At 36.4% G+C, this 10,841-nt stretch overlaps 1 protein-coding gene across 3 annotated transcripts; it reads right to left on the bottom strand.

Moving 5' to 3' along the window:
* Positions 1 to 25: 25 nt before the first annotated feature.
* CFAP96 (cilia and flagella associated protein 96) lies at positions 26 to 10,655 on the bottom strand. Of its 3 annotated transcripts, none has more exons than XM_081960122.1 (8): positions 10,510 to 10,655; positions 9,408 to 9,562; positions 8,119 to 8,341; positions 6,362 to 6,499; positions 6,190 to 6,265; positions 5,305 to 5,484; positions 3,863 to 4,035; positions 27 to 1,643 (listed from the first exon to the last, which is right to left on the bottom strand). In XM_081960122.1, exons 2-8 carry the CDS (start codon positions 9,505 to 9,507, stop codon positions 1,595 to 1,597), a joined length of 939 nt encoding a protein of 312 aa, XP_081816248.1. In that variant the 5' UTR covers positions 9,508 to 9,562; positions 10,510 to 10,655; the 3' UTR covers positions 27 to 1,594. The 3 variants fall into 3 exon arrangements, with proteins under 3 accessions (XP_081816250.1, XP_081816248.1, XP_081816249.1); XM_081960123.1 differs by lacking the exon at positions 10,510 to 10,655 and adding an exon at positions 10,259 to 10,379 and having other exon boundaries at positions 9,408 to 10,128; XM_081960124.1 differs by lacking the exon at positions 10,510 to 10,655 and having other exon boundaries at positions 26 to 1,643; positions 9,408 to 9,516.
* Between the last annotated feature and the right edge of the window lie 186 nt (positions 10,656 to 10,841).

Here is a 10,841-nt window from a genome sequence, read left to right on the forward strand (position 1 = left end):
CAAGGGAACGGGGGGAAGTTTCAACCTCACCACATAGCAACCGCGTCCTTCAGATAGTGTGTTCTTCCAGCTGCCTCCTCACGAAGACGCCGCAGCGCCTCCCCATCATGCCTCCCGGTGCCTAGGGCGATGCGGGGGGCCCCCCCGGCCACCGCCAACTCAGGGGATCCCCCGCTATGCCGCCCCTTCGGCAGGAGCCTCTACGGGACGTCCTGTGCCCCCCAAGCGGTGAGGGGCCCACCAGAAGAGCGCGGGGCGAGCAGAGCCTGCCCGTCGCGATCAGCAGCCGGAACCGGAAGTTAAACATCTTGATTAATCATATGAGTTTTAATCAATGAAAAGTACCTGTGCATTAATTACAAAAAGACAGGTATATTTTACATCATTATTTTAAAAGAGATTTTTTTCCACAGGGAGAATGTTATATTTATGCTAATGGACGCCAGCTAAATTCTTGTATCAATGCAATATATAAAACATTAGCAATATTTCAGTCAGAAATATTGTTTTAAAATAATTATAAGCACTTTAATCTATCAATAATTCTACAAATAGCCCAATTCTCTACTACTCTGCTTAAAAGAGAATCCCACTAAAGTCCAGCTGAAACTCAAATTTCATTGCATTCTCTTCAAAGATGGTACAAAGATGGTCCTAGATTAGAATGAGAATGCAACAGTCATAGGTGATCATTCAACACACACACACACACACACACGTCTATTTAGAAAGAACTTGCAATGATTTCAGTTGGTTTACTTCCACTTTAGCTCATCATAGAAAAACTTCTGTTGGATCAGAAATACTTCAGCAATCCTATTTCTTACAGAAATCAATCAGTAGCCAGCAAAAATGCTCATTCGTATGAAAGAAAGGGAACAGTTCCCTATGCTTCCCCAAACTGGTATTTGGAGACAGATAACTCTTATTTGTTATCTAGAGATAAAATGCAGACATGATGACTAAAACTGATTTTTTAGTTCTTTTCATTTCCATCACAAACTCTGGGCTTTGATAACTCACTGGATGACTTTTATTGTATGCTATTGGGAGGCAGCAAAAAGAAAACTTGGGACTTTTCACCCACTGTAAAGCTTTAGAAGCTCTAAATTGGGAAAGGAGGCTAGCAAGTCTAATTCCAGACCGTGATACTAGAAGTTAAATTGTCAGCTTTCATTTTAAATATCTGAAGAATATTTATTTCAATGTAGAGTTGCCCAAGTTATTAGTAATTTTCATTTGAGAGCAATTACAATTCAGAGAAGTTTGTTTTAATAGAGCAATTATTTAATGATTATGTTCCGATTTAAAAAAAGACAGGACAATTATAAATAATAGTATTTGTTCTTTGCATGGCTGAAAAAAACCTCACCAAAAAACAACGAATACTATTCAATATACACAACATAAATAACATATCAAAATTTAAATTACATTTTATATATATCATCAATTATACTATCAATTAGTTCTTATAAAATGAAGGCAGATAGCTATATCTGACACATTTTCCTCAGCCACAAAACTTTTATTTACTTGAGCTGTTACTGTTTGCAGTCCAGAAAGTTCATTCATTCACTTTGCTTTTGTGCAGCTAATATGACATCACACGGGGATTCGTGTAATTAGTTACATTTAACGACCTGAAATGTAAATACAACAAAGTGTCACAAGACTTAATTGATTGATATACAGGTGAAACTCGAAAAATTAGAATATCGTGCAAAAGTTCATTTATTCCAGTAATGCAACTTAAAAGGTGAAACTAATATATGAGAAGACTCATTATATGTAAAACAAGATAGTTCAAACCGTGATTTGTCATAATTGTGATGATTATGGCTTACAGCTCATGAACTATCTTGCTTTGCATGTAATGAGACTATTTATTTATTTATTTATTTGTTTGTTTCGATTTATCAGTCGCCCCCTCTCCGCAAAGGGACTCAGGGCGACGTACAATTAAATCAAAAATACAAGTGTGGCATGGAGGAGGTGACATCAATATTTAACAATCAAATACAAGTGAAAGCCACTAGGTTAAAATAAATAGCAATAAATTAAAACAGTTAAAACAATTTAAAAACCCCAAAATTTACGTTTAAAATATTAAAATATTAAAATTGCAAGGGAGGTTAGAAGGTTCTAGTTAAGCCAGGCCGGCTAGTTGGAACAGGTGGGTCTTGAGTTTCGTGCGGAAGGAGCGGAGATCGGTCGTTGTCCTGATATTTGGGGGGAGGTCATTCCAGAGGGCTGGGCCCATCACAGAGAAGGCCCTACTCCTGGGTGCCGCCCTCTGACACTGCCTGGTGGACGGCACCCGGAGGAGTCCCTCTCTGTGAGAGCGAATTGGTCGCAGGGATGTATGGGGCAGGATGCAACTATTTCATATATTAGTTTCACCTTTTAAGTTGCATTACTGAAATAAATGAACTTTTGCACGATAGTCTAATTTTTTGAGTTTCACCTGTACATATTCAATTTTGCTCAGGTAAAAAGTTCCTTCTCAAGAGTGCCTGAAATCTACTATTCTGCATTTTAATTTTCAATAACGTTCTAATTCAAATTTTGATTTTTTTCTTTAAATAAATATAATACTGCATTTTTTTCTAACTCAGATCTTATGAAGTTGAGATTAAAAACAACTTGCTTCCAGCTGACTGTTTGTCAGTCAGTGGCCCAATATAGCAATATTTTATGAGGCATGTTTATGTTTATTTTTTCCCAGAACATAAATTTCCTCTTCCCCATTCTACCTCTCAAAGCTCATATATTCCATCATATTGGATTAGCATCACACTTCTTTGTTATCTAACAAAAAGGTACAAAACAAGAAAGAAGATAGGCATGTGTATGTGTGTCTCTGTGCTTGTGTTTTATAAAATAACCAGTAAATTAATTGACAGGACTCATTCATTTGCCTGAATAAAAATATGTTAGGCACTCTTCATGTTACAAGTTACATTCACTTCATTAAAGTTTCCACTGGCTTATCAGGTTCTATGATAAGCTATTTTTAAGTGGGGCGTGTTCACCGTTCTCCCAGATGTTTGCATAGAGAAACTACAAACAAGAACATTTCTTGAACTTCAAGCCTTGGAGATATTTAAAGCAGCTATTAAAAGACTGATATTAAGTGCAGATAACTCATCAGAATGAACCTAATATTATGGCTTCCTGTATGCCTCTAGAGGCACACATTTTTCATTTGAAAAAAGTAAGGATAAAGGCAAAGGATGAAGTAGTAAATAATTTGATTAAACAAGAATTGGTTGTAAGGATAGAAAGAAATCGAACAGCATAGTGAGTGTATTGGTGTAGATTAGATTTAATCTGTTTTTGGATGGGACGCTTTCCCTCCCCCAAGCGCTGTTTTGGGATGTGAGGTCAAAAGAAGGGGATGTTGCGCATGTATCCGCGGGGTATGCGCGGGGGAGGGATTGTGCATGCATGTGCATGGGTGCAGATGTGCAGGGGGTAGGGCACATTGGAGGGGCATTACATTATGGGTGTAGCATGTGTGCATGGTTTTGGCACCCGTGGAAAAAAAGATTAGCCATCACTGGTATAGATTCTTAACGATCTTATTAGAATTAGCTAAAACAGGATCCCACATTTACGGTAAATAAACAGCTTTAATTATACCATTATTCATCAGGATTCAAGCTTCAACTATATAAAATAGAACAAGAACTCTACAAAACATCTGGAGAAATTCAACACGTTTCTCTCCCCACTGAGTAAATAGCAAAGAATCGTCACAGAACATTATATAGAAATTAAGGGAATCGCTTACTAGGTTGAAGAATATCTACTGCAGAGGTTTTCCTAGAAATTAAACACTGCAATTTGGTATACTTACTTTTCAATGTTTAAGGCCATAATGCTTCTTACTGGTCTGCTCTTAGTTCCAGGATTAGGGTGAAATACTTTTCCTTGTTTATTAGTTGTGGAAGCCCTAGGCATTCTAACGCCATATGGGTCTGTAGAATGAGTCGGAAATGGATCAAATGTGCCTGCTTTCATGCCTCCTGGCTAAAAGGACAAGAAGAAATGTTAAATACTGCAGACTTTAAAAATAATACTTCATCCATATAAAACACAAATATTCAGAGAGAATCACAAAATGAAAGACATATTAGCTAAATACTAGATGACCTTAGTTAACAGAGTAATATCTTACTTTTTCTCCAAGATACACTATATTGCCAAAAGTATTCGCTCACCTGCCTTTATTCGCATATGAATTTACTGTACATGACATCCCATTCCTAATCCATAGGGTTCAATATGACGTCGGTCCACCCTTTGCAGCTATAACAGCTTCAACTCTTCTGGGAAGGCTGTCCACAAGGTTCAGGAGTGTGTTTATGGGAGTTTTTGACCATTCTTCCAGAAGCGCATTTGTGAGGTCACACACTGATGTTGGATGAGTTTACATGGCCTACCACTTCGTGGCTGAGTTGCTGTCGTTCCCAAACACTTCCACATTCTTATGATACAGCTGACAGTTGACTGTGGAATATTTAGGAGCGAGGAAATTTCACCACTGGATTTGTTGCACAGGTGGCATCCTATCACAGTTCCACGCTGGAATTCGCTGAGCTCCTGAGAGCGACCCATTCTTTCACAAATGTTTGTTAAAAACAGTCTGCATGCCTAGATACTTGATTTTATACACCTGTGGCCATGGAAGTGATTGGAACACCTGATTCTGATTATTTGGATGGGTGAGCAAATACTTTTGGTAATATAGTGTATATTTATTCAATTTTCATAACAACATTGTGACGGAAGTGGAACAGGACTTCAGCCTTTTTTCATATGATGGCCAAACCAAGTTGAAGTTTGTTCTACCTTATTCATGACTACATACGCTGCTTTAGCCACACCCAGATGTAAAATTAAGGAAGACATCCTGATTTATACAATACATTAAGCATGAGAGTGATTATTTGATTTTGGTTTATCACAGATGAACATCTATGGAAATTCTCTTTCTTTTTTTTTGCTGATTTTGTTTTTAATTATGTTTTTCTAGATCTGCCCCTCGTAAAGGAAGGGGTTCCAGGATGGGTCACTTCTTGGATCTCTATTTGGATTAAATCTGAAAAAGCTATGATGATTCCATAACTTTGATGAGCACATAGATTGCTGTTTTCCAAAATTAATTGGGTTTTATTTTCCCCCAATAAATATAGTCCTTTACATTGCAATAAATATCACACATAACCCCTTTTCTTTGCTAAACAAAAATATCTGCAGTAAAAGTTTCTTGAGAAGTTTGACTGTTAACAAGCACACCTTTTTAGCTGGAGAACTTGGCTTAAAAGGATGTGGAATGGGTATTTTTTCAGGTTGCTTTTTTGGTGGAGGAATCGGCCCTTCATCATGGTAAGGATTTGCATTGAAATATTCTCGGGGATAAAGATTTAGCTTGAATGGTCCACCTTTCATCAGATGGCGATGTTCTTCAGATATTTTCTGGACAAATTAGAAATGGAAAATGTCACATTGGCCTCTTCAACTCCTTAACCAAAATTAGGGGCAACATTAAGGTTGCAATTCTATGTTCACATATTTCTGGATAAGCTCTACATAGCTGTAATTATTCCTGAGAAAATATACATGGGTTGCATTTCTGAAGTTATAAATGCAATGTGATAGGAAATTAGCGTTGATGAGCATTAGAAATACCAAGCCAAATACATAGAAGGCAGGACCTTGGACATCAAAACATCAAAGCAAATATGTACAAGAAGGAAATTCACCGAAGCAATAAAAAAGAAGCATGGCTTTCCCTTTCTTCACCACTTAAAGGGCTTTTTAAAACAGGTTCACATTAAGGATAAATCCATATCTTGCTCTAATAAAGTCCATACCACTTCTGGGACAATTACTATAATTGTTTAAACTGATGACGTTAATCTTAACAGAGGAAGTTGCAAAAGCCCACTATCCAACCATTAACTGTACTGATGGCATCAAAAATAACTATCAAGGTTGAGAAAATAATAAATTAATGGAACATATATTGAAATAATATACAAAATGTATTCTTATTTCTTTATCAAATAAAGGTTAATGATGTATAATTTTATAGCATGCTACCAAATAAAGTCCAATTAGAAGGAATAAGATATGTTATCAACCTAGATAAAATAAAACAGAAATCCAATTGAATTTTACCTTAAAATTTATTCTTCCTATGTCAAACAATTCAACTGAATGTGTATATGGTTTACCTATGGTGAGATTTGGATACCTAGATACAGAAATAAAACAGTGATAGCAGCAACATTCAACTATCTCTTCCCTTTAAAAAAGATATATTTGATATTATAATTCTAGAATGTTTTACCCATAGCCAGTTCCTTTCTTCCCTGGACTGGTATAGAGATTTTTCCCTGGTTGTACATATGCAACCTTATCTTTCAACTGAGCACTGAAGAAGGGACATGGGCCACTAATTGTTCCGTAGTAGGTTCCTAGGCCACACCTGAGACACAGAAAGAATTCAGAGATTAGCATTCTCTATGCTCCATTAAATATTAAATATGCAAATAATATAACATAACATAATATGTTTGCTTCAGATAAACAAGTTACAATCCTAGTGTACCTGCTCTACTAAGAGTAACTGCCCCATCTTTAAAAAAAATACATTAAAGGGATGTTATTTATATTTAATTGGAATTAAGGCCAAATGAAGTAGGTGGATGTACTTTTGAATATCTTTATTCATACATACATGTACATAAGCACACATATTGGACTCTGCTTTAAAGTAAATAGATTAAATTGTGTAGACAGTCCTCAGGCCATGGGCAGTCCCTAGATTCATTCTTGCAGCTTCTGGAACACCAAAAACTCTGCCGCATTAAAAAAAAAAATGGGGAAAATAGGTGCACTAAGTATTTATTAGTTTTAATATTCTTCTTTGGGCTAAAATCACCCCGCAGACTTCTAAAATAATTAAAAAATGATGGAGAAATGAGCCCTGCTCTCTTTGATTATGTCACCATGCTACTGTCGCACTTTATGTCATATTTGGTTACCTTTATTTAGAAAAACCAACAGATGATTCCCTAACCAGACAAAAATTGCCTATCTCTGCTTAGGTGAACATTCCAATGTAATTCTGCATTTTTCTACCTGATTCATTCATAATACTAAGGCAGGCAGAGGCAGGCAAGTTACATCTAGTTCTCCCTGATCCTTTTCTCCCGCCCTTCAAGCCCTCTCAGATTGTACATCCAAAATATGGTACACACATCACAATCACTTTATTTGCAAAAAAATATACAAAATACTTGCCGAAATAAGCTATTCTATAGTTTGACAATACACATCCCGGCAACCCTTAGGAGCCATTATTTAAAAAGCATGCCCATCATATGCAAATCACAGTGGCTAGGTTCATATATCACACTAAAGGAAAATGAAATACTATAAGACACAGAGTATGAATCCAACTTACTATTCGCTGCCTAGTGTGTTGTGCTTTGCAGTTTGATTTTCTTTTCTTCCTCATACTATTTCAAAGCAAGTACTTTGTCTAATATATTGTAGGTAATCCTTTCTCTCCTGCTGATGCATTGTTATGCCAAAATAGATAGTCTTCCCCAATACTTTCATAGGCCATCATTTCCCTGTCACCATGGCCCATTGTGAAATATGGGACCTTAACCAAGTTTAGCACACGGTTAGAAAGAAAACCATATTCATACGTTTTCCTTACATCTTTCAATGTGTGCCCTCCCGCACTCCTACCATTCATATTCAGAATGTTTCCTAGAAATGATTTCTGAAGTATTTATGAAAATTAGCAGAAATTAAAATAAACCATCTTAGAGGGGGAAAAAAGGTATTTGTGGCACTAGAGGAAATCTAGGGAAAAAAGGTTAGAATAATTAGAATCATGGAAGCAAACACTTTATGGAAAGTCCAGTGATAAATATGTGTTTATCAGGAAATGAAATCTCCTGCCAGCTTTTGTGGCAACTTAGATATCAAAAGAATCCTTAAAATACATTTAAACTTAAAATATCAATATATTGTAAGTAGATAAATGCCATATAGCTTTTATATTACAGAGGTGGCTTTTTTAGAACTTACGGAAATTTATCTCCATTAGTGGGAAGAAAGGGTCTGGTTCCCAGGTTTTTTTTTGCTTCAGCCAATCGGTATCTTCTCCTTAACTGAACGGGATTTGAATAACTTTCACCTTCAAAAACTCTTGAAAACTGAGGATCAAAATATCCTGCTTGGGTGGCTCCTTTCTCTTTAAGACCTCCTGGTAGCATTTGTTTATTCTTGCTAGCAGCTTCATTAAAAGGGCCTTTAAAATAAAGGAACAATTTCAGCATCATTCAGTCATTTGTTTTAATTCTGCCATAGGGAAAATAGCTTAGAAACTGTATAGAAATGTCAATAACGTCATCAGAAATTGACTTGGACTCAAGGAAGGTTGTATTTCGCTTTACATTTTTCACCTATGCTGTTTTGAATCTGAATTTGAAAACATGAATTGTTTTCAATACTTGTTCTAAAAAACAGTTTTCGATACAAATCATAATATGACCATTAAAAAGATTATAGCATGCTCAAGTTTGAACAAAAAAGTGCTTGTTCAAACCTGGCCTTTTTCTTTAAAGATTTAATTTTCCACCCAGAAATAGATGTTACAGATTGGAAAATCTAGTGCTACTATAGAATGAAAGAGAGAATGCTCCTTTTCCAGGAATGTGAGAATTTCACTGCCTAAAGTATGACTAATCAACTGTCATTGAACATTCAAAAGAAACAACCAAGCAAAAACAAAACATATCCGTAGTTTGTCCTCTTAGGACAGCATAAAACCTTAAATAATGCATATCAAGGAATGTGTTATTCCATCTGAAACTCTCAATCAAAACCCCTTTAACATCTATTCCTAAAGAAATTATGCAAAAAAGCCAAGAAAAAATATCCATCCCTATAATAAACTACCCAAAACCCATTTCCCCCAAATCTGTAGAAGGAATCTAAACAAATGGGAACAATGTGTAAAATTAAAACAATTAAGGGTCAATAATAAAGATAGCAAAGAATAAGAATCATTTAGGACTAATGTACCAGTTTTCTAGGGAGATACAGTAAAAACAGAAAATTATAGTGGTGCCCTGAATAAATCAAATGAAATAAGTCATCAATATGTCAAGTAGAACATCTGTAATCATATTAGAAAATGAAGATTGTGCCAGTGTAGCTGCCTTGTATATTGTGAACATCAATCAATCCCAACCATTCCATTTTAACTCTATGTTCATCCAACATGCTGAATTTGTCTAATGCAACAAGAATTTGCAATAGAGAGATTAATTCATGCTCCTGTATTGTTGAACTGAATAGAAAAATGTACTTACGATTATATGGCGAGACATATTTATCTCCAATAGTAATATATTCCATTTCGCTAAAGAGGCCAATCCTGTCCATGTCTGTTTTTCCCAATTCAGAAGGCATATTTACTTCTGTATGATAACTTTTACTCTAGAAAATGTTCAAAGTCTTATGGTCCCTAGAAGGAATTCACACATTAAAATGCTTCAGTCTTTGAAGTACTGACTTCGATTTTAATCCAGTGTTCCTAAAGAACTGGTTTAAGTAAGACAGCCAAAATTAATATCCAATATGAAAAAAAATATTAAATATGAAGTCCTGGGTATTTTATTTTTCTACTTTATTGTCTTATTCAAATTCCAAATACAAAATAAAATAGCAGAAGGGACAGGTATCTGCAAAATGACAACCTTTATGTCTCTCTACTGTTTCTCAGCATTTTTGCTCTGATCAAGTGTTGGTAGTATCCCTGTCCAGTTAAACCGTATATTTATTTTACAGCTCATGATATGTGTCTCTGAAAAAGTGCTTTTCCAAACAAGTTCAGAGCACAATACAGAATTCTAGATTTTTCTTTTTTTTTTACAATCACACTATAATAGAGCTTTCTGATGATACATTCATTGGAACATATTTATCCAACATTCTCATCAAAATGATATGCCTGTAATCCCAGAAGAATCTTTAAAGTTTGGAATTTTAAATCAAACCTAACCAAATAGACTGGAGAGTTTCTATCGAATCCTACCGGTTACATCAGGGGTGTCCAAACTTGGGAACTTTAAGACTTGTGGACTTCAACTCCCAGAATTCCCCAGCTGTGGAATTCTGGGAGTTGAAGTCCACAAGTCTTAAAGTTCCCAAGTTTGGACACCCCTGGGTTACATAATCTACAGCTGTGACTGGTCTTGAAAGCCCCTAAGCATTTCCTATGGCCCAAATCGAATCCCTTCCACTAGTCTGAATAAAGACCAAGCCCATGCCTTCCAGTCATGTATCAAGCAAACCTCACAACAACAACAAAAACTCTCCATGTGTTAAATTATTACTTGCTTGCAACTAGCAAGGGTGCCTGGAATCCACTTGGATCCCACACCGTTTAAGTTGTACAGGGCCGTGCCTCACCTTTTCTTTTTACAAACCAGCTTGCTGTACCTTCCCCCCCAAACCGTTGCAATTTCACGAAATCAATACACTAATCCAATTTTGGTATCCCTCCGTCAGTCCTAATCAGATGTACACGATGAGCACGGAGATTCCAAGCGAAGCGCGGGATACGGAGAGTCAATTGAGCATTTCGGACTGCCCGCCTTTTGGCTCCCAATCACTCATAGGCCGACTCAGACTGACTGAAGATGGGGCGCTCTGAAGCCAGAACTTGGGGGCGCCACCTTACAAAAGGCTCCTCTATCGCTCCCCTCCGAGTCTACGATGAATAAGGCAACCGCTCACTTTCC

The sequence above is a fragment of the Natrix helvetica genome (assembly GCF_964273705.1).
Source record: "Natrix helvetica genome assembly, chromosome: 7".
Lineage (NCBI taxonomy): Eukaryota > Metazoa > Chordata > Lepidosauria > Squamata > Natricidae > Natrix > Natrix helvetica.